Here is a 24,883-nt window from a genome sequence, read left to right on the forward strand (position 1 = left end):
AGTTATGCCCTTTTACAATGCATGGTGGCTGAACAGCTGTGAAGGATGCTGAAATACTTGGTGAATAAGGGATTATTTGCCAGGGGCTGGGGAGTGGAAGGGAGTGGGTGGGTAACAGGACTGCAAACCATGTTTGCGACCATGCTTTTTGGCGATCAATTTTATATAGGCCATTTATAGAGCTGCCATATTTGAAAAAGTAAAAGCCAGGACACCCCAAAAGTTGTTGATCTTTTTCTTACAAAAACATGATTTTTCAATTGACCTGCCTAAGATCCAGGGCAAAGCGCCACCTTTTGGATATCCCCCCCCCCACGTCAATTCCTTTGGAATTTGTCTGTGATCCTTTTGGTTTCATTTTCTATCTTCCTGTAGCTTATTGGGAAATCAAAACTTGGAACCAGCTTCATGAAGGAGCGGTTTCTAATGACTTGAAAGTAAACTTTTCAGTTTCACACACAGAAAAATCTTGTGCGTGTTTACTCAGGAGAAAGCCCTACTGTGTCCAGTGGGATTTACTCACTAGTAAGTATTTAGGATTGCAGTTTTGAAATTGGTTGGAATTCATATAAACAATATTTCCACCCCACCCCCCCAAAAAAGAATGCTAAAAATGGGCATGTTGTGTTTAAAAACAATTGTTTTGGCCTTAATGGAAACTTCTCCACGAAATATTATATAGGCTTTACCGCGGCTTATTTGGGTTTATTAATTTCTTTTGGTTAGTAAGGATATAATAATATTGGATAAGAGAAAATAATGTTAAATATGCATGCACAGGACCACTAATGTGTGATAGACAGCTAGGGCCAGTGAATGCTCTGAAGGCTTTTGGTGATGCCACACTGCTAAAGCTGAACATGTCTCTGCCTCATTGGGACTTAGAAGGGATATTGGAATCTTAGGGAAGCTGCTGGGTATTTCTGTAAAGGAAAGCAGAATATGTGAAGTTAAGATACTCTTTAAAAATGCAGTAACTCTGTTGGTTGGTTCTTTATTTTAGAATGTTATACCTGTACAGATGTCCTTATAAAGAACCACACAACAGGCGTGATACTGGCAAGAAAGCAGATACTTGTGGCTTCTGAAGTTTTGTCTTGGCCTTAGTGCAGTGAAACGAAAATAATGTGCAGATCACTGAGTAGGTCAGACTGAAGGTGTACAAAAGGCTTTGAAGCTTCAAGGGCTTTTGACCTATCAACAGCTGTGGGCCTCTTCAGGGAGGTGCATTAACTTCACAAGTGCACACTGCTGGAAGACTCGACAGCTCTTGTTTTTCCTGTATTAGATCTCACTACTCGTATTTGTGTGTTAATGTTTTACAGCAAAATCCTAACCATGCCTGCGCAGTGGTAAGTCCCATTGAATTCAATGGGGCTTGCTCCCGGGTAAGTAGGGTTAGAATTGCACCTTTCAGCGCTAAATAAGCCTTCTGACCCTTCATGATACAGTTAACTAAGGCAAAAAGTTTAACAGCCCTATTTTGTTTGTGGAGAGGAAGAAGGCTAAGGATTGCAAAAGATCAGGGAGCTCAAGAGTTAGTCAGTGAGACACCATACTAGTGCCCTGCCCTGTTTGTTTGTTTATTTGTTTCCTGTTCTTCATCTTTAGATCTTGGGCCAGTTCAGTATGAGAGGTATTCTGACACCAGACTGCCAAAACAGCTAGTAAATTTGAGGTGCTATGCAACTTGAGAAAAAGTGATGAACCACAATGAAATAGTACAATGTTCAGAGTTCCAGCTAGGATAAAGCAGCAACATTGCAGTGATATCTAAGAACTTAGGGGAAGAGGACCATTCAGCAGCAGGGAAGGAAGAAGAGATGTCTTTCTCCTTTCCCACGCACCCAAAGCCTTCCTGCTCTGTTCTAGATAGTTCAGGGCTACTGGAGGTCAAGTGCAGGATTGCTTGGCAGCCTCAGCCTAACCGCTTTATTGCCAGATAGAAGAAATGGGGAGAACAAGGAAGGGAAAGGGGTGCTAATGCCCCCTCCACTCCTGAAACGGCATTGTATACTATGGCGAAAGAGTATCAAGAACATCATGGTATACGTTTTTCTGTCCACCACCCCTGCTGGAAATCTTAAACCATTGAAGGCTCATGCCACATGACTTTCATTTTTCTTTTTAAATAAGCTGATACCCTTGAGAATTCACATATCCAAGCATCGCACTCTCCAGAAATGCTATGATTTCACAGGATGGCTGTATAGGAGGAGCTGTAATCTGATTGGTGTACCTGTGATTGTTTGGTGATGGTTTGTTAGGGTGTTTATGGAGGTGGAATGAAGATAGTGGTCAGAAAACCATTTTTTGTTCCACCACTGCCATTGGCTTGTGTCACTTGGAAGGTCTTTGTAGGCCGGTTGAATAATTGCAGTTATAGTTAAACTGGCTGTATGTCTTGAAGAGTGAATGCCAGCTAGGAATTAGAAATAACTTGGCAAGTTTTAGGCCGCTTTGTATGTTGCAAAAGCTTTCAGAGCTATATAATTTCAAAAGCAGGGTGCTTGCTCACAGATGCAGTAAAGCTTTCTTTGTACTGTACTTTGTTCCCCTTTTATTATATTCACGAATGACAACATTTGTGCTTCAGGGTATTATACCAGGCATAGGCAAACTCAGCCCTCCAGATGTTTTGGGACTACAACTCCCGTCATCCCTAGCTAACAGGACCAGTGGTCAGGGATGACGGGAGTTGTAGTCCCAAAACATCTGGAGGGCCGAGTTTGCCTATGCCTGTGTTACACTCTGCAACACCCCAGATCACTTCTCTGCAGAAAGTATGCCTTACTAGATACACTGAGTTAAAAGCCTGATTTTTTTTTATTCAAAAGATGAACCTGAGGCAAAAATAATTAAAACATTGTCCTAAGGTCAAGCACTAAAATAGCTAGTTCCAAAGTGGAATAATTTATTGTGTGAACTGAAAATGTAGACTAGCATGGACACTTTCCATACCATGAAAATATTACCAGCCATTACTTCTGGGAAGTTTGGAGCACTTAACTGTAAATGATCTTGTTTAGTGCCTGGATGTGTATATAAAGCCAAACGGAAACTCGTAATTTCACAATTACTCCTCTTAATGGATTTATATCTTTAGTGGGCTTTGTAACAGAACAACTGTTAACAGTGCGCCTATGTAGTAAAATGTTCTGTTTAGTGGCAAGCAGATAGGTTTTAACTGTATTAGTAACCAGTTAAAATTCATAGTTGTTCAAGAAATAGATGAATCAAAAGATGGGGAACTTGATATGAATTGGCCCCTTTCCCTGTGATTTGATTTAAATAGCCTTGTAATTTTAAATTGGTCCATGCTGTGTGGCTCAGCAGTGACCTGAAAGGCAGTAGAAGAGGAACCAACTGTTAGGTTGCAAAACTTTCCTTGCCTGGTTACCTGGAAGAAATCATGACCAAGCATGTTGCTGTTTAGGCACACTGAATGGCTGCTTGCCCATCACTACACTGAGTACTGGCAGCTCAAAATATTTTTTGGTGATCATACCAAAATGATTTTAGAGCTGCAGCTCTTAGAACTGTGTTACTGTGAGAACCAAACCATGTTTGGTAGGGTCGAGGCAACCTCTGCTTCTCCCAGGAAAGAGTGATCTGCAAAGTGTCATGTCTGGGCCATGTGTTGATGATCTGAGAAGGAAAGGGTTGGGGTGTTTTTTGTTTCGTTTTTTGCTCCTTTCCCCCATGCATTGATCTCTGTCTCTCCCCGCCTGCCCCCCACCTCTTACTTGCAAGAGTTGTTAAAGGCTATCTGGAATAAGGAGCCTAGAGCAAAGGTCACAAGCTGGAAAAAACACACTCAATCTGCTGTGAATAGTGGTGTCTCCTCACAGCAGTGCAACTACTTGTCTTAAGCATTCCATCCTTTCCTAAGATGTGAAGTGCTGCATCAGTTAAACTCAAAAGCTTCAATATCCAAAAAAGAGAGGCATACAGCTGTTTTATTTTTTCACTGCATAGTTTCCCTTTTTGGGCCCAGTGTGTATGCATAGTGCAGACAGACTTGAGTACACGCCAGAAGATGGTTTTTTTTTTAAAAAAAAAATTATTCTGTGGTTGAACTTTTAATCTGTTCCAGGCCTTCTCAGTTAAAGAGCTCGGCTGAAGGGGGAAGGGGAAAGAGAAGCACAAGCATGTGGGCTTCTTTGATTGAGGGTGATGGCAAATGGGAGACAGCCTGCTATTGAACACAGAAAGGAGGCTTCCTAGAAATGTTCTAAGTTCTACATGGTAGTGATGGCTGTGTTTCAGTTTTCAAATGTCTGTGCCAAGGGAATTTGTTCTGCTCACACCCTTCTCTTGCCTGACCTTTTCCCCTTCCCCTGCTCACAGCGCATATGAAAATCCAAAATTAGTGGTTTGAATCTCAACTTTCCTTCCCACAAATCAAACAGAATCAGTTTTCACAGATCAGGATCTCCCTATGATAATCCCACCCACCCATACAAAAAAATAATAATCTGCTGCTGGTGATTGGGAGACGCTTGGATGATGTGAGCTATGGTATGGAGTTCTGCAGATGTAAACGTAGAATAGATGTCCAGTACAAAACCTGCTGAAATGTGTGTTGGTTCATCTGTTGTTCTTTCCAGCTCAGAGCAGGCAGATGAATTGCTTCGTAAACTGAGCACCATGTTTAAGTTGAGGGGAATGTGGGTTTTCCATTTGAGGTACCAAAATGCCCTGTTTCACAGTCCCTCTCCCTTTTAAGAAATGTGTTTTTAGCAACTCTAGGTTAAAAGTAGATTTTTTTTAAAAAAAAAACCAACTCAGTGATTTAGGAGACTTCAAAATGCTTTGTTCACAAGAATAGATGGACTCTCATTGCAGTCTGCTTTCCATTGTGAACACTGAAAACAAAGCACCAAGGATGAGAAATAAATGTAATTTCTGAGCAAAACTCAGAAATTAACCCTCCCCCACAGGAAGCTTCTATTACTACATAAGATGTAGAACTTACTAAATAAATAAATAAAGCAAGTAGCATGTGCCCAATTGTTCAGGCATTTTGGAACAAAAGAAATCAAACACACTGAGACTCGGCCACCAAGGAATTTCCCTTCCTTGCCAATTTGTGGGATCACGAAGTGGTCCTCATTTCCCTGTATTGTTCTCACTGGAATACAAGCACTGGTAATTAAATGAAGCATCTTGTTTACACATTCCAGCTTCTTTTTCATTCAGCTGTTCACCCTTTCTGCTGTTTAGGTGGGTAGTCTTACATAAACCGCTCAAAATTTAGTGACCTTCTTTATAAATTCTTGACACATTGGCTGGAGAAAGATGCAACCTGGGTACTTCCTCTCCATTTTACAGTATATGTGATTTTTATAGGAAGCCTCTCCAAGTGAAGTAGCAGCAGACGTGAGCCTCTTGAAGTATAACTAGGTAGGGTGAATGAGAGGTAACACTTGATCAATTCTCATGACAATTTGAGGGCCCAGAAGGTGAGTGGAGCAAGGCCAGGCTTCTCATTACCAGAAAAGCACAACTGACAATTCCTTTTGTCTCCTATAATGCTTGAAGGAAGGAATCATGCTTATGGTACGTGCACAACATCAGTGACTAGGATACATGGGCATGAGTTGTACCTGCATGATCAGCCTGTTGCTATCTCAAGACATCATTGGAGTAGAATCTAACCATAGGGAAGTGGCAGGCATGCATGTTTGGCAGCATGTGACTAGGGCCACGTACTCAGAACAGGAAAACACTCCTCGTCTTTCAACAGGAGCACTTCACATTTGGAGAACTGTACCTCTAAAGTACAGTCGTACCTTGGTTGTCGAACACCTTCGTACTCGTCCATTTTGGCTCCTGAACGCCGCAAAATGTTTCGGTTTGCGAACGTTCTTTTTGGGAAGCTGATCGTCCGATGTTGCTTCCGCCACTTCCGATTGAGTGCAGGAAGCTCCTGCAGCCAATCGGAAGCCATGCCCTGGTTTTCGGAAGTTGAACGGACTTCTGGAATGGATTCCGTTCGACAGCCAAGGTACGACTGTACTGCTTGTGGTTCAAAGGATGCAAGAGGGAGTTGACAGTTACAAAATTGGTGCTTTCTAGTTCCCCAAATTAAGAAGTAGTTCCATGTCACACGGTATTAATCCTAATCCCAGCTGGGCAGCAGTGTGTGTGTGTGTCAGAATGCTGTAGCTGCATCGTGGTTCGGCCACTCACATCAGCTGGTGTGAAAAGTGAGTGAAGCAAAACCCTACTCGGCTGCACCAAAGCTAGTCTTGGCCTGGCAATCAGGTATGGATTGGACTCAGTGCTGTCAAATTATGCCAGTGCGGCTGGCTCTGGATCCAGGGCCAGATCAGCCCCTCCCTGCCTCTCAAATGCCTTGTTCAGGAGCTTTTGGCTTGCAATGGAAATCATTGCTTCTTCCACCATCTTGCACCTGGAGTAGAGATGCTAGCATTACTCTATGGACAAAGGTTTGGGGCTGGACAGAGGGAGACTTCCACCCATCCAAGCTGCTTCCAACCACAGTGCAAAGGATTGAACAGTTGCATTGGGTCAGGCTTGCCCTCAAAGGCAAAAATGTTGTTTAAGGTATTGTTTAAACATAATGAATGCACAAAGGCACTTGCAAACTTCAGGCCCAGAAATACTATACAAAAGAGTTCCCCTCCATTTTAATTGTTCTTGGTGCCATGCACAGTTCATATGTGAGGATGAAAACAAAGTTAATGGAAAGTTATAGTATACTTGTAATGCAAAATATAAATTGCAGATTTGCCAATTGAAGTTGCTGTACTATGCTGACACTTTAAAGTTAAACAGCTTAGTCATAACTTCTATTATTCTTCCTTTGTGGAGAATACAAGGGGACCAGTTCTTACTTGATTTATACAAACAGTGAGAGCCTTATGTAAAAGAAGCAAAAATGCCAGGGTCCTGCCTACGTTTGCTCCATATTTTTGAAAGGAGCAAATGCAGCCTGCATTAAATGCAAGATATTGCTGAATTTTGCATTGCAGAGAATATTAATAGTCTTAAATATGGTGATCTTCTGACAAAGGGCGGTATAGGAATTGAATAAATAAAATAAAAGTTTGCATTCCCTTTGTCCCACTCTCTGTAAAGATAACCAATCAATACAACCAAGAACGACACAGTCCTTGCTTTTGAGATAGAAAGGGGTGGGATATTACTAGTATCTTGAGTCCTACTGATTATAGAACATTCTTAAAACTTCATCCAAGTTGCAGATGTAGAGTAGAAAAACTGAAGAGACTGTATTCTGTCCTAAAATGTTAACTTACTCAAGTGTGATTGTTAAGAAAAACAATGTAGCTAAATGGTATGTGTTATAAAATGCTGTTCCCCTCATTTCTTGCTCCAAATCCCTCTTTCCTCCTAAATCCCTCTCTTTCCTCTTTGAAATAAAGACATTTTTGTTCCTCGTCTGCCTGTGAGGTCTTTGTTACTTGCCCCATTTGTGGGTGTTGAGCCTCATAGTTAAATGCCTCCTTGATACCCATGAAAGTAAGGAACAGGAAGCTGGTTAAATCCTAGCTCTAGCAGATAAAGGAAGTCATTTTGCCTCCCCCCCTACCCCCCTTCTCTGTCTGGGCAGACTTTAAAAATGAGCTAAATATTTAAAGATCGTTAGATGTCTTTCTCAAACCTCCAAAGTGGAGTTGAAGGTACGTAAAAACATTGGCACTCCATATGAAGGTTGCAGTGGGACGTAGGTGGCGCTGTGGGTTAAACCACAGAGCCTAGGGCTTGCCGATCAGAAGGTCAGCGGTTCAGATCCCCGCGACGGGGTGAGCTCCCTTTGCTCGGTCCCTGCTCCTGCCAACCTAGCAGTTCGAAAGCATGCAGTGCAATTAGATAAATAGGTACCGCTCCGGCGGGAAGGTAAACGGCATTTCCGTGCACTGCTATGGTTCGCCAGAAGCGGCTTAGTCATGCTGGCCACATGACCCAGAAGCTGTATGCCGGCTCCCTTGACCAGTAAAGCGAGATGAGCGCCGCAACCCCAGAGTCGTCCGTGACTGGACCTAACTGTGAGGGGTCCCTTTACCTTTATGAAGGTTGTACAGCTAAGCCTTTATTTGTATGGGCTTTGCTGTGCAACATCTCTTCCTTTGATTGCTCATAGATTATCTCCCCGCCCCAATAAAAAGTGTTGCTTGCCAAGTATAGGATGTTTAATAGCACAAACAAATGTGTGTGTTTTTCTTTTTTAAGCAGCGTGTCGCTTCTGCACTGCGAAGGTGTTGGGGACATTGCCTTTTTTCATAAAATCATGGCAGCCCCCTCCTTCTATTTTATGAATTACAGTGGCAGGGCCAAGAAGTATCCGTGTGCCTCCAGCCCCCCCACTCTCACCCTGTTGCTTTTTATTTTGCCTCTTGTAGGAGATGTTCCTGGAGGAATTGCACTCTTAAATGCTAATCATTTGAGCGTCTTGGAACTGGCTGAGAATATGTTCAAGGAATTGAAAGTGTTTGGTTATTTTTTGCCACATGCCTATAAATAGCCTGGGTTTGATCTACAGCCCAGTGGAGCTGGCCGATGGCTGTCTATTTACAACCGAAATGGAAACTGGCACAATTTCTACATGAGCCTATATTTATCGTCAAATGTATTTTGTTTCTATGACCTAGGAGCAGCCCAGTTGGCTAAAACGTGTAATCGGAATAGCAGCCTTGCTGCCCAAGTGCTTGGTTAGTTTAAACTGACTTTGAGAGCTCTTGATGTAAACCAAATTGTGAAGTGAGTCTCCCTAGGGAGGAACTGTCATCTCGGCGCCCTGCTTTCTGTCTTCCAGGCCGTCGCTGTTCTGAATTCAGTTTGTTCTCCCCTTTTATTAGACTGTTCTGGTTGAAAATATATGGGAAGATGGTTGTTCTCAGCAATAGGGAGAGATTTGGATCACTAAATACTTAAAAGACATCAAAATAAAACTGTCTTATGACCATGATTTTAACAACTGCTTTTGATTCACACAAGGAAAGTTGGACATGCATATTGAGGCTTTTATTTATTTTTTATTTTTAAAGAGCCCACTCTTTGTACAGTATGAGCAACTAGTTTTTAACTTCCCCCTCGTTTCAGAATTGGCTTTTCAAGCAGTGCAGGGCCTCCTGTTGTGGAATTCACTGTGAAGTTTGCTGGATTATCTAAATCCATGGTCTCTATCAGCTAAGAGAAGACTTCAGTTCTGTGATCCCTGGTTGGTAAAAGTTCTGGGTGTGGGTGCATCCCAAAACACAACCCAAGACTGAGTTGTTTTAGGATTTGTCCTTTTCTTCAGCATTGTGACATTCAAAAAGCATTTCTTTTCCTTTTCCTTTATCTCTCTCTCTCTCTATTTCTCTCGTTCTCTTTTTTTTAAAAAGACATACTTGTATTTTCAAACAGGAATTTATTTTGTGCTGTCGATTCCTAAGTTTTACATTTCGTCCTTTTCCATTTCCACCTCTGCTTGTGATTATAGCACGCAGCAATTGTATACAATTTGCCCATGATTTAACGCAAAAGAAAATGGAAAAGGGGAAAAGGTACACAAGCATTCTAGTTACAATGTCTAGGTGTTCAGAACAGAGGCTCTCTGAGTTAATGCATACTAACAAGTGAGAGGCTGCTTTAAATTCAGATTATTTCATCTCAGAATCATCTTATATTTACCATTTGCCACCCATAATTGCAAATCTTCTTCCTTTTAAACTTCTGACATTAAATGTGATGAGAAAATGTACTACAATGCTCCATTCTGTTGAACACCTTCTTCAAAGTTTGGATTTAGATCAACCATAAGGCTGATATTTTTGGGATGATGCCGTGAATGATGCTTCAGTGTTTACTTCAATTATACATATCTGAGATACGAAAGTTAATCTAGAGTCTTAAATGGCCTGCCAGTTCATTCAGAGAATGGACAGCATAAATAAAATAGAAAACAGCCCACAACACTTCTTCTGTAGTAGAATTAAATGTTTTAGTTTTTAAAACCATGTTTAGCATTTTATGTATGCTGCCCAGTGGTTATGGGGAGATATAGAAATATAATAAAACTATACTGTGTACTTGAAAAATCTCAATATATATTAAAAACCAACAATAAATGCGTACTGGAAAGTTATGGACTGAGATAGAGCTCCTACAATATTTTTATCACCAAGAAAACCCTGGTTCCACACTCTGAATAAACTGCACATAAATTGCTTGTGCAGTTTATAACTGGAACTCTTCCGACAACAGCTGTTTTCAGTAGCACTGGAATTTAGAAAAGGGTAGAAATGACTAGATGGGTAGAAAGCAAAAATGAATGAATGAATAGGGGGACTGCAAATATTGCTCTATCAGAGCTCACCATAGATGCTACATGAATGTATTCAACCGCGGGCAGCAATTAGGGGTAGAGACTTTATAGATAAAGTAATGAAGCAAGCCTTGTCAAGCCTAATTGTCAGAATCTAGTAACAGGTAGGTAGCTGTGTTGGTCTGCTGTAGTCGAAACAAAATAAAAAAAATCCTTCCAGTAGCACCTTAGAGACCAACTAAGTTTGTTATTGGTATGAGCTTTTGTGTGCATGCACACTTCTTCAGAATCTAAGCAGCCTCAAGTAGAAATAAGCAACAAGCTTGAGTTGAGCCATATCTTTGCCTGTGGCGTCTGCCATTTTGAAATGAAATTTTGAAATGAAACTCGCCACTACTTATTTTATACCTTTATGCCAGAATGATCCATGAAGCCTGTTACACAATCACATTTTGGGCCATAATAATGTACAGTGGTATCTCGGTTTACGAACTTAATTCGTTCCAGAAGTCCGTTCTTAAACCAAAGCGTTCTTAGACCGAGGCCTCCCGCCGCCGGTGCCCTTCCACCATTCGGCTTCCATTCATCTTCCGAGGCAAAGTTCGCTAACCAGAACACCTACTTCTGGTTTTGTGGAGTTGGTTTCCTGAATATTTTGTTAACAGGGCTGTTCGTAGACCCGAGGTACCACTGTACGAGTTTGGATGTCTACCTTAAATCCATTTGGAAACACAAATGGATAGCTTTCTGAACTGCGGCTTTCAAGTTGCTTTTTAAAACACCTGCCCTATTTCTTGCCTCCACAGCTATGAGCCAGAGAATCAGCCAAAGTGCTCCCGTGAAGCAGCCACCCCCAATAGCCCCCCAAAGTCCGCCTGGTGGAGTTCTGGGGGGCAGCAACTCCAATCAACAGCAGCAGATGAGGCTACAGCAACTGCAGATGGAAAAAGAGAGGTTGCGGCTGAAACACCAAGAACTGCTTCGGCAGGTGAGGCCGCAGGTTAGACAAGCGCTTCCACTCGTAACATAAATGGCTGCTTGTGCATGTGTGGGTGGCGCTGTGCTCATCCACTTGTAGTTCCAGCAAGCATCAGTAGTTTGGAGGAAGGAAGAGGTACCTTGTTTTCGTGTGGAAGGTAAGCATTCAGACCTATACACTCTAAGGAATGTTTCTTCCACTAAATTGCCCAAGCAAAGTGACATTGCTGCAAGCAGACAGGACCGTCACAGCTGTGAATGTATCTCAGGGTCAATTGCCTCTTCAGAATATGTCTGTTGCAAGGTGGGTTCCCCCCTTCCCACCTCTCCTGCAATGCTTCCTAGCATTGGCGCTCTTTTCAGCACTTAAAACACTGCCACATGGACTGCAACCTGCTGGGATGCTTTGCAAAAGCTATTAATGCTCTGCATGGAAAAATTGTTCCTATTGAGTTCTCCAGCTTCACAGAGGACGGAGCCTGTAAAATGGAATTGGCCTTGTTGAGCTGAGGCCTCCCAACTCCTTTGTAGTTAAAATGCTCCCCACAGTGTCTGTAAAAACAAAGCGGTCCATAAGGACATATGAACTGCAGTTGGGCTGTAGGGCTATTTAGTCCACTGCTTTGTTTCCATCAGCAACCAACCAAGTTCTTCTGAAAGTTCGCAGGCAAGGCATGAAGATATTGGCCTTGTTAACAGTCCCTAGCATCCTTGTTTTTGGAGGTATAGTGCCTCTGTACATGGAGGTTTCCTTTAGCTCCCGTAGCTTATAGCCATTGATAGACACGTCTTCAGAGTTTGCCCCAACTTTTTGTAAAAAAAGAAGTCATCTGTACCTGTTTCCGTCATCACATCTTGTAGTGGTGAGTTAAGTATGAGTTGCGATTTGACAAAATCAGAACCGTTCAGGTTATGAACTCTGTCACTGGATTCATGATTTGGGCATCATGGATTTACTTCACAATACCCATCTAAGAGCAACCACTTCATCCCCCCCCCCACCCCTGGCCCCCTAAGCAAATGTGAAATTTGTCACTAGCATTTTGCTAAACCTTGGCATTGGATAAAGATTCTTGATGTGAGTGTGCCAATGGTACACAAGCATCCCATTATGTACAGCTTCGCTGTGATTTACGAGACAGAAGGATGGGCTGGGAGAATTCATCCACATTAGGCAACGTGTATGTTGCAAGCTGTTCTCAAGAGCCTAGCTTTCTTAAAAGCAAACTGGATTAAGTGAGTGTTTTCACTTCAGTTTTAATTAGCTTTTAATGGTTTTGCCAATGTGGTTGTAGGCTGATTGCTGCTTTTGCTTTTCTTTTTAAAAAATAACCCTGGAGGCATGAACCCCAAAGAGACAATTAAGCTTACCTTCTAGAACTGTCGCTCTCAATCAGCGCTTCCTTTCCTAGATCTTTTGCTAATTATTGATTAGCTCCTTGTCTCAAATGTCTGGCATCACCTTTTGTGAAGGTTATGGGGCATCGCAGACATCCTAACCTCTTTAAACTTCTTTTCCCCTTTGGGTGATGGGTCCTGCATCATGAAATATTTTCATGCTCTTGGGAGATCACTTGCTCAGGCTTTTGACTTCATCGCCTCTTGCTTTAACTGACCTTATTCTGGAGTCTTAACTCTCGCACTACATTCTGCACCGAAGGAATATTTGCAGGCACAACTACTTTGTGTAAACTGGATTATTGCAGAATGTGTGTCACTTCCTTAAAAACAAAACTGATGATGACTTTTCTCTGGACAAGTTAAAAAGAAGGGTCTTTTCAGCTGAAATAGTCTAAGCTTTTCCTATAACTGCTTTGCTATTAATCCTCAAACAAATTCATATGCCGCCGTGCCAGCATGCTTTTAGATAAGGCTTCTAATTTTGGATTTCTTCTTTGGTAACTTCCTCTTGAGAAGTTGACTAACTTCAGGCCAGACCGTATTCTCTACCTTGATGTCCCCTATCTGTTAAATGACATGTGTTCGTGTGCTCTGTAAGCACCCCTAAGCGTCTTGTTCCATTATGCAGCAGCTTTTGTCAGCTCTTAACACCCTTACCCTTTTGTCATCTTTGGCTGTCTCAGGAACTTGCCTCGTCAGACTGCTAAGAGAGTGATGTGTTTGTCAAATCAGCCTAGCTACCCCAACCACGCTCAGCAGAAAAGAAAAGAAAAAAAGAGTAATGCTTACCCATCTTATTTCTTTTACTCTTAGGCATTGCGGAATATCAATCCCAGCACAGCAAATTCTCCAAAACGTCAGGTAGGCTCCTAACAAATGTTTCAGCAAGATAAGAAACATTTTTTAACTTAGATCAGCTGTACAAGGTGCTTGGGCTATATGAAGCTGTTTGTATTTTATGAACCACAGCCTGTCAGTAACCTCAGCATGCCTGAAAAAGGAGCTCTAGTTGGCTTAATAAAATACACCGTCTTGCTTGCTTTGTGTTTTTCTCAAACATGATGCTGTGATTCCCAGATAGCATTTCTCACTGCCAGGAATAATGCCGAAAACAAAGCTGTATTGCTGTAAAGTTCTCTTTTGGGTACTTGAGACCTCAACACTCCTAAAATGTTCCAGTAGGAAGAAAAGACAAGATTTCTGTTCCAACTTCAAGAGTCTATGTTGCATCAGTACTATTCAATATGACTCCCAGTCAGTCTTGCAAACCTTCCTCCTCTAACAGTGTTCTAGCTCCTTTCACCTCAACATTGACACACAGCCATAAAACTTCAGTTATCGAGTAAGCTGAACTAAATATCAAGATTGGTAGGTGCTTTTATATTAACAGCCTTTCCCCTCATTTTTAGATTTGCTATACAAATCTGATATCTCTCAAAAATCCTTTGTGGCAGCTGAGATGCCTCATAATTTAGCTGTTCAGTGAAAAGGGTATAACATCAGCTTGATGCAGGCCTGGATTCTTTTACCCTCTTGCGGTGGCCACAGAGCCTTGAGTAAAGCTATTTTTTTATAGGCTACAGCAGGAGCGAGGCGACACAACATCATGCAAGCTGAACTCTTGAAAACTTTGTTCTGTTCATCATAGAAGTGCCCTCGTTCTAAGGAGCTCAGGATGACACAGATGTGGTTGTCCCTTAAACAAAAAATTCTCAGAAATATGGAGCTGAGAGTTAGTGGCTTCACCAACGTCATTTGCTTTGCTTCATAGTTGAGCTGGGTTTTAAACTCTGATCTCCTTGGCCCAGGCCAACATTCCATCTGCTACAGCACACTGGTTTTGTCTTCATGAACTTGTATGTGTCATCACATGGCATTCCAACTCAGTTTGGCTTGCTGCTTCAACCCAGTAGTTTGTTTTTATCTCATCAGTTTATGGGCTTTGCTCTGCCGTCAGGCAATTAAGTTTTGTTTTTCTGTGTGCAGAACAACATACTCAACCTCAGTACTATTCTTTACTCACCCCATGCTGTTTTTAATAATCCGATTCTAGTAAATAGTAGAATCTGGCTCAATAAATTCATCTGGTAGCTCTGGAGAATCTACCAAGGCCTTTATTGCTTGGAAATTGTTACCACCAGAGCTTGTACACTCAGAGCTGCCTTCTATCAGAAACTCATGACTGACTGTCATTCATTTGCTTTGTCAGGGCAAGCTGTTGGATTTGGCCAATTTAAACTTCCTATGGCAGGCTCTTGTAAAGCTTAGGAGCATCACTAAGCAAAGTGCACGATATTTTCTTCCTTCTTTCACTGCGAGAATTGGGACAAAGCTGTTTCACATAAAAACATAGCAACGCTGATACCCTTTATCAGGTTTTTTTGCTTTTATTAGAATCAGCCTAATATTTCTGTTGGTTTTAGAGCTATGTTTTGCTCAGCATTGCTTCTGTTTGTGACTCCAATTCTTAGTGGTGCTGACTCCAATTTCTACATTTTAGTGAGATCCTGTTGATTTAGCATTTTGTGTTTAAAAAGATTTTGGTCTAACATTTTCAGAGCCACTTCAAGATCTAAAGCGCAGCTTCCTCTCCTGTTGGAATTCACATATTAAGCTATTTAGTACAAGATCCACTATGCAATAACGGCCATGATAGAATCATAGAATTGATAGGTTATCTCTCTGTGTGCTGTAAGCGGTACCAGAAGTTAGAGATATGTTTAGAATCCTGCTAAGTTCTTGATAAGATTGTGAACAAGGTGATATAGAAGAAGGGAAGATCACAACATCCAAAATTGTCTCACCTGAGAAGAAATACTTCCTAGCTCCGTAGAGTGATTGATTAAATCGTGATTGGAAAAGAAAATTTGATCCACGTGAGTTCTTTCTCCTGCAAAGTATTCCTTTTTAGCAGAACTCTTAATATCAAATATACCTTTCATATTTGCAGTTGTTTTTAAAGCTGCAAGACATGAAACATTGATCCCAGTAGGCTGTATGTTCCATATATTGGTCCTAGCTAATGAAACTTTCAGCTTTTATATTTAAAGGTGCGCTTGAAATTGCTTGAGAGAACCTTTTGATAAATTCCTCTCTTCGGTGTAACAGACAAGTGACAGAAACCAAAGCAAAACTACACTGTGTTGTCTGCTGTGTTCTGTCCTTGCCACCTCCATTCTCATTTCTGTACCTTTTAGTGGCTCTGTAATTTCTTCCATCTTCTCAAGTTTGGCTTCATGAGCAAATTGCTTGCCTTCGAATACATTTGTCAGGGCTTTCAACTCCTGCGGTTTGCACATTTTGGCATCCTTTTCAGAATGTGTGTGAGAATCAAAGCTGTTGGATCCAAGCTTTACCATAAACCCAAGATTTATTTATTTTTGTAACTTAACTGCTTATATTATATTTTCCTTGAAAAGGTAGGAATTCTGCCGTGTGCTTTATTCAAACTGCCACAAAGTCAAGCCATCCTCTTCTACTATGTCAACACAACAAGTCTAGTTCTCATGTCACAGGATAGTCTTCATCATCTGTCCATGGGAAGGGGAGGAAGCATATTGCATGGGGAAAAATAGGTCAGAGGTTCTGAAATCTTGAACCCTGGGCCACCAGTGATCCATAAGCTTCATTCAGGTGTCTGTGAATTTGAAGACAAGAAATGGCACATCCATATAATGATTTTAATAGCATTTTCACTGTTATTGTATTATATCTTGAAATCTCTGGAATACAATAAAATGCGATACATGTAGCAATAAAATTAAAAATCACACAGCATCTACATTACACTTTCTATAGCAGGCAGAAAAATCATTAAGTGCTTAGCAGTTTGCAAGTGTTCCACGGAGGGGTGTGTGTGCACAAACCACTGACTTAGGTTATCTAACCCCCCCCCATACATTACTGGTGCAATGTGGGAACAAGTCTCAGGAGATATTATTGGCTTATTGGCTGGGCATAAGTAATCTCTGACAACCCTCAATGTGTTGTTTGATCATAAGTCCCATCAGGGATGATGGGAGTTGTAGTCCAGCAACATCGGGAAAGGGAGGCACCACAATGACTACCCCTCAAGTTACCGTATTTTTCGCCCTATAGGACGCACTTTTCCCCCTCCAAAAACGAAGGGGAAATCTGGGTGCGTCCTATGGGGCGAATGCAGGCTTTCACTGAAGCTTGGAGAGCAAGAGGGGTCGGTGCGCAGGGCTGTCTAAGCTGCGGATAGCAGCCTGCTTCCCGGAGCGCCGGGCGCGCTGAAAGCAGAGCGCCGGGCGCTTCGGGAACACATCCACAGCCTAGGCAGCTACGCTGCGGATAGCAGCCTGCTGCGCTGGGCAGACATCCGCAGCGTGGGGAGCCCTGCAGGAGTTCCCCGCAGGGCTCCCCACGCTGCGGATAGCAGCTTGGCGCGAGGGGCGCCCTGAAGCAGAGCGCCCCTCGTGCCGGGCAGACATCGGCCAGCCCCACAAGCTCGGGGGGCAGTAGGGAGGCACAACGCCGCCATCCCGCTGTTCCTCAACCTGGTTCGGTTTCCCTGACCTGGTTTTTTTTGGGGGGGAAATAAAGGGAAAAAAAAATTTCCTTTATTTCCCCCCAAAAAAACTAGAAGCGTCCTATGGGACAGAGCGTCGTATGGCACGAAAAATACGGTACGTAATCTTACACAAATGATTACCCATTTTAATAAGTTAGTCATGAGTTTCCCTACCCAGCTTCATGTGTCAGGAGCCAAAGTGGTCCAATCCCTTCTCCCTCTTAGTGCTCCTTATATCTTCTTACCTGGATCAACAGGAAAGTAATACTGCCGTAAGTACTTGGTTCTTGTATGACCCATTCTGGCTAATCGAAGAAAGTTGTTTGAAAGAACGCAGAGGAAACCCACAAGCAGCATACAGAGATTTGGCAAGTTATGAGTTCCAGCAAATATTTTCCCTAAAGAAGTCTTAAAGAAGCATGTTGACAGGGTTTGTTTGTTTGTTTAAAAAAAATTTTAAGGTTAGACAACTCTAAAACAACTGTTAATCCATTCTACTGGTCGTATGGGTCAAGAAGTAACTTTGAAACTGTAGGGGGATAGATTTTTTTAAAGGTTCAAACAAAAGCTGGGTGGGGGCGGCGACAAAATTAATTGCCCAGTTAAGTTGGAGGAAGCACCTTTCCTTGAAAGTTTTAAAGAAAAAACAGGCTGAGCTGGCAGGTGTCTGCTGAATGCTTAGGTAAGTAAGATATCCTACCTTAGGGCAAGCAGATGAGCAAAATAACCCAATGCTGATTCTTTAAAACGTTGAAACAGAGCACCACCTCTCTCTTTTGCTTTAAGTTTCTGCAGCAGCCTGTTTTGATGGTGCCTGTCCTTGCCTAGTGTTATAAAATCGGTGATTCACTTCCCCTCCCACATTAATGTATGCCATTAATTTGCAGAAATAAAATGTTTTTCGTTTTTAAGCTATTGGGCTCGTGCACATTGACCTCAAACGAATGGAAATGGGCTGGTGTAGGTTTGGCACACATTTACTATGAGGGCTGCCACAGCTAGAAGAGTGAAGTCAGTTTTGCACCCCAGTAAAAATACCCGCCTGGGATAGAATCTGGGTTGCAGCACACAGTATCAAATCTTAAAGTGGAAGTCATCGTGTAGAGTGGTGGTTGTTTTTACAGTGAAAGTAAACTCACTCCTTGCCACACTCTCTGAAGGAGGGCCCCCCCCTTACATCAGTTTGGTTAGTGACCTGAAGATTTTGTGCTCTACTTGCAGTTGCTTGGCCTGCTTACCTTAATAGCTCTCAAGTTATCTCCAATATAAGCCTCACCCCCCCACTTTTTTTTTACAGTCTACCATATTAAAATGCTTGTAACATGCAATGGACTGAAAGGAATCCAAATGTATTAGCTGCGGACCATTATGCATTCTGCTAATCTATGCTAGTCTGTCCTGGATTGTACGTCATCAGTGGGATTGCATTTTAGTCCGTGTTTTGTCAGTCTATACAAGCAAGGTGATGCAGCGATCAGGATCTAAGCAGGGCTTACTATCATACTATTACATTTGCATGCTGCCTTGCTTGCAGCCTTTTGTGCTTGCTACTGAGCCTTGAAACAAAATGGCTAAAATGTGCCCTTAAGAGGACGGTCCTTTTGTGTGTAAAACAGGCTCTTCCATATGACTGAAAATAGCTATCAAGGAAAACAATGCAATACAGAAAGATTACACTGGTCAACAACTGCATTTTTTCAGCTGATTTAGGACGAATCTGATGGGCTGAATCCAAAAAGCACATTGGTTTTGCTCAATCAGGTCAAGTTTTTGAGTTATGGCCACATGTCGTTTTTTTACATTTTTGTTCACGTGTACGCTTGTGTGGAGCATTTTAGAAGACGTTGGTGGGGGTAAAATGCCATGTCGAATAATTGTTTTGATTGGAAATGATTATTTTAATGACAAGAAGTATTCAGGTTCAATAGTTTTGGGTGATTATGTCGAAAAGGGATCAGTTTGAAGTCATAAAACATCGAAATCTTCCATAAATTGGTGCGGCACAGCATAAAGTTGGGGGTTCAAAACCCCTGGCTCACTTGAGTACACTGAAGGAGAACTATGAAGGGGTGAAGTATGTGCTGGAGAAAATTGGTTAGGATCAGCATAAGTGGTTTATTTGTGTTGACCTGAAGATGGTGAACTTTTTGTTGGGACAACAGTCTGGCTTCACCAAGTACCCATGTTTTCTGTGCATGTGGGAAAGTAGGGACCGTGCTCAGCATTACACGAAGAAGGACTGGCCTGTGCGGGAGGAATTGGTGCCTTGCAGAAAAAGGAACGTCATCAACGACCCTCTGGTGGACAGAGACAGAATACTCTTCCCACCGCTGCACATCAAGCTCGGCTTAATCAAGCAGTTCACCAAGGCTCTGGACAAGGATGGTGATTGCTTCACTTACTTGTGCCAGGCTTTTTGAGGATTGACCATGGAGAAGTTGAAAGCTGGCATCTTTGACGGTCCTCAGATCCGTCAGCTCATCAGAGATCCAGAGTTCGGAAACTCAATGAACGAAGTGGAACTGGAAGTGTGGAAGGCATTTGTTCTGGTAGTGAAGAACTTTCTTGGCAACAATAAGGCCAGAAACTACGCAGAACTTGTCAACAACATGCTGACTGCCTTCAGAAACCTGGGCTGCAACATGAGCGTCAAGATGCACTACCTATTTTCACATATAGACCGGTTTCCTGAGAACCTGGGTTCAATGAGTGACGAGCAGGGGGAGAGATTCCATCAGGACATGAAAGAGATGGAGACCAGGTATCGGGGTCATGATGGCTGACTACTGTTGGACTCTGAAGAGAGACCTCCCTGCCGCTGAGCATTCCAGGAGTTCCAAGAAACTGAAGTTCAAGCCCTGAAGTTTGAAAAATGGTGAAGCAACATGCAATTTACGTGTACTTACCTTTATCAGTGCCCCCCATTCAGTTTACAGGAATTGATGTTTCTATCAGGTAATCAATACATGTTGTTGGAAAAACATTTTTTTCTCTTAAAAACATATTTAGGATGATATGTGTTGACAAATCAGCTGATAATGCCACAAAAATGTAATTGATTTTGTCACAAGATCTGATTTTTTTCAAATCAACATAGCACAAAAACCTGACCTGATGGAGAGAAACGGATGCCATTTCCTGATTCAGCAGTGCAAAAATACCCTAAATCAGTTGTAGAAATCTAGACAACATTCAAAAAGTAAAAAATTGTTGCCCAGTGTTATATATCAGTTGTGTTAAATTCACACCACTTTTAAGAAAGTGTATGGTCTAAAATATGTTTATTATTGGAGATGCAGATCAGCAACAGACCCTACCTGATCCTTTTTTCGTATCTTGGTATGTACTCCCAAGAATAAACCAGTTGGCCAGTTTGGATGTAATGGGCAATTCGGCGGCAGCTCATTTAAAGCTGTAAAATACGATATCCTACCTGCTGTCTATAAAGTAGTACAATCCGGGAAGGACTCCACCACATCGATTTGCTTAATATGTAGCTTAGCTCTTGGACTAAAGGACATTGACGCCATCGCCTGTCCTATAATAATGTGCTTCAAATGGAAGGTGACAGCCGTTTTCGGATGAATTCAAAGGCCCGTCTAGCCACGCATTCTGTTCATAGTGTGGTAATTTGGGAGCCTGTGGGAAGCCCACAAGTGCAATAGTAGTATTTTGGTCACGTTCCCCACCAACTGCCTCTCATAGCAAAATCATCATAACACACAGCCACTCATAATCTAATGTGCTGTGTGAAAAAGTAATTCCCTTTTGTCTGTCCTGTTGTCAAGTAGCTGATGCTTTTAACCAAGGTTAGTTGAAATGAGGAATTCACATTTGTAAAAACCAGTATGGGTCGACATCTAAAAGTGTTTGGACTTCTTTCTGACAACCTTTTTATTGAAATGCTGTTTGCTTGCCTGCATCTGGCTGTGGGCCTGGCAGACTAGGCAAATTTTACTTGTTACTAAAACCATGGACCTGGAGCGAATGCGCCAAAGCCCAGACCTGAAGTCTATCCATATTCCACCCAATGTGTTTGCATATATTGCATGTGGTGTGTGAATAGTGAGGTTGTGTGTTCACTCAGGACTTCAGTTCAAAACTGAGCCCTTCTGTGTTCAGTTTCCTGGCGAAATAATAATAATAAAGCTTTAATAAGTGTGTGAGTAAGTGATTATGAGTCAGATGTCATGGTGTTCCATCTTCTCCCAATGTGGCTCAAAGCCTTTGCCAGACCTCAGAAGCACATACTATTCATTCCGGGTTGCTGAGCAGTTTTTAGGCTGTTCAGAACTGATGAAAGAGTTGCTTGATGCAATCTAACACTAAGAAGTTATTTTCTGGAGAGAGAGAAATGGCTACGTACAGGTAGTGCTTCAGAAAAATAAACAAGGCTCTCCACTCTCTTTTTTCCCCAGGGAGAAAGTGAGTCCTATGTAGCTAGCTTCAAAGCAGGATGTTGACTGACACAAGCATGTATACATTGTGAGATGGGAAGAAGTTAACTACGGCCTGTTTCATGTGAATGGTCCATTCATGTGAATAGTATAACTACAGAAAGACTCCTGGTAGATTGTTATTCCTCCTCCTGTGACTGGAAAAACACACGGAGCAGATCACTTGTGTGAGCAATTATTTGCAGGCAATGTATTTTCTAACTGCTCAAGAGAAGCTGCGCTGTTTCATGAATCCCCTCCTGCCATGTTAGTCCATTCACATAAGCAGCTATTTTCATGGGTAAGCAAGCTTCATATTGTTCTCATGTGCTGCCAAACCATAATTTGGTGGTATGTGTGCAATCTTTTGAGAAGCCTCACGCTTCCTTTGCTTGTGTGTGGTGACTCCGTGCTCCTGGCCTGGCTTGAGGCAAACCATAGGTTGGCATTTTTTCTAAACGCTTGAATTATGTGTTTGCCAGGAGGGGGGACGTGAAGGAGCACTCAGCTCCTCAAAGCATAAACATAGTTTGGTGCTATGACTAAGTCGAGATTCTGCACCAGCTCCGAGTTTGGTTAGCTTTCACTGGAAAAGCAAATCCACCTTAATTGTTGTAGCTATTGTGGCTATCAATTTTTCACATATATGTGCTTTTTATTGATTCTCTTGTGATTGAAAACAGGAAACATGCCAGTAACAAATTACAATGGAACAGGTAAGGTGTGTGATACAGAGTAAATTAAAACATAGAGGTTTTGAATTTATGTGGTGTGATGAAATCAAGAGAATTTAGGAACTGATACTGTTGTGGGATTCTTTAGCTTTTGCCGTGTTCTTTTATTTTTCTGTCCATAAGTTATGTTCAGTCCCTCGTGTTTAAATCTGAAACACTTGATTTATTAAAAATATTTTCAAAAGCCAGGAGCACTTTTTTTTGTTTGAATGAAAAACTGGGCTTCAAGGGAGCAGCTGTGTGTTTAAGTGGAAATTTAGCTTCAAGTATATACTCCGCATCTGTGAAGTATTTGCACCATGACACCGAAGTGGGTCGCCCTCTTTGTTTCAGGAGAAAGTCTAAGGACTTCACAACTGATTGTAGTTTTGCAAGAAGTTGTTAGCATTCTGTCTGCGTGGATGAAGATACAGAGAAAGGCAACTTTGGCAAAATGCCCGTGGCTGACATGTGCTAAACTACCTGGCATGAGTAGTGTGTAAACATGGAAGCTGCAAACTGGCTTGTGAGGTCAGAGCTTCTTTCAAATGAAAAGTGCTTTTACTGGCCATGTGAGTAAACTATTGGTATGAGCAGTTTTTTTAGCACTAGCCAATCACTGGCTTGTTGTCTTAAGACTTGTGAACTAGCCCAGTGATGCTGGAAAAGGATGTGGCTGAACATGATCCTGTAGAATCCAGGCCTCATTTCTTGAACCTCAGTCCTCTGAAATAATCTGCTAGTGTTCAAATGAAGACAAACCCTGAAACGCTGTTCAGTTGTTTTCAGGGCAAATAGGCCACCAATATGAGAGAGGGGCCACTGCTTAGAAGAGGCACCCCCAAACTCAGCCCTCCAGATGTTTCAGGACTACAGTTCCCATCATCCCTGACCACTGGTCCTGTTAGCTAGGGATGATCGGAGTTGTAGTCCCAAAACATCTGGAGGGCCGAGTTTTGGGATGCCTGGCTTAGAAAAAAAGCATTAAAAAGATTTAAGGCCATTAGTGGGGTGGATTTATTTTGGATAAAATTTAAATAGTTCAATTCTATGGGAAATGAGTCTTCTGCAGTTCTGCTGAAAGTAATTTGGAAGATTCCATTCATTTTTGGCAACTGTATTCCTTGCGGTATTCAGACACATAAAAAGTAAAATAAAGTTTGATACATACCTACAGTTGGCTTATTTATAGAATTGGTTAGCATTCTGTATGCTGTGATAAACATAGCTGTAAAGCAATTCCATATGCAATTTCTTTATTCTGTTGTGTGCTCTCATGATTCCTTTGACAAAATAAACTTCTCTAGAACATGCATTTGGCCAGTCCTTCAACCAAGGTGGAATCTAGATCACTTCCTGTTGAGAAGTAGGCTTTCAGCACTTTCCCCCCTCTGCAGAGGCTATTTCTTAGGGAGGAAAAGCTCCCTTCCTTGCACACCTGTTGGATAATTATTGAACAGGGCAGATTGAATCTGAATCTTGATAAGGAAGAGGTTGTTATGTTTTTCATGTTCTTGAGCCTGAAAGGTTGGGTAGACTGCTTGTTCTGGATAGGGTTGTGCTCCCCTTGAAGGAACAGGTTCCTACTAGCATGAAGGTACTTGTATCGTTCGAACATTGTCACTAGTTGGGAGTGCCTATTTCCATCTACAGCTGGTTTACCAGCTAGGTTGTCTTTGGACAGAGGTGACTTGGCCACAGTATTCCATGCAGTGGCAACTTCCAACATCGGATTGTTGCAACACACTCTCTTTGAGGCTGCCCAGGACAATGACTTGGAAATTTCAACTGATCCAAAATTCGAGATTACAAGCTCGGACCCCATTTAGATCTTGCATAATTGTTTATGGAAGTTTTTAATGTCTGATGTTTTATTGTATTTTTAATATTTTGTTGGAAGCCGCCCAGAGTGGCTGGGGAAACCCAGCCAGATGGGCAGGGTATAAATAATAATTATTGCTATTATTATTATTATTATTACTTGTTTCAAAACATCTATAATAGTTGGCCAGTTTGTTTCTGGGTTCAATTCAACATCCTCAAATTAATTAGTGTTGCAAAGCCTAAAGAGATAGCCCCCAAATATTTGAAAGACCACCTCTTCCACTGAATTCCCTCGAAGTTGAGGGGTTGGTAGCCCAGGGAAGGGCATTTTCTATAGAAGCCCACAAGGAGTAGAGCTCTCTCCTCACAAAGGTCCGTCTGGCGCCTTCATTGTACAGCTTTTGTTGCATGATTCTAAAATGCACGACTTGATCCTGGTCTATGACAACAGAGATTTTAGGACCTCTCCTTCTGGTTGTAAATTGTTTTAACTGATTTTAAACTTGCATTTCTATGTTGTTTTTGTAAATCGCCCTGGGACCCTATGGTGAAGGATAAGCAAGGGAAATTGTTGCTGTTGATGTTTTTATTAAGTTTTGCGAAGACAGCTTATTGTTAAAGCCCATCTAATATCACCTGTTATTTGTCTTGATGGTGAGAATTTATATGTTGCTATATACTGATAGAAAAATGTTTTGCA

At 41.9% G+C, this 24,883-nt stretch overlaps 1 protein-coding gene across 8 annotated transcripts in view; it reads left to right on the forward strand.

Moving 5' to 3' along the window:
* YAP1 (Yes1 associated transcriptional regulator) overlaps nucleotides 1-24,883 on the forward strand; it is a 78,038-nt gene that overhangs the window by 45,347 nt on the left and 7,808 nt on the right. For 2 of the 8 annotated variants that reach the window (XM_081860499.1, XM_081860495.1), the window contains 2 exons: nucleotides 11,104-11,297; nucleotides 13,490-13,537. In XM_081860499.1, the coding sequence (XP_081716625.1) occupies nucleotides 11,104-11,297; nucleotides 13,490-13,537 (242 nt within the window). The remainder of the gene's footprint in view (nucleotides 1-11,103; nucleotides 11,298-13,489; nucleotides 13,538-24,883) is intronic. The other 6 variants (XM_081860500.1, XM_081860496.1, XM_081860501.1 and 3 more) reach the window with 3 other exon arrangements.

Source organism: Podarcis erhardii (genome assembly GCF_964252035.2).
Source record: "Podarcis erhardii genome assembly, chromosome: 4".
Taxonomy (NCBI): Eukaryota; Metazoa; Chordata; class Lepidosauria; order Squamata; family Lacertidae; genus Podarcis; species Podarcis erhardii.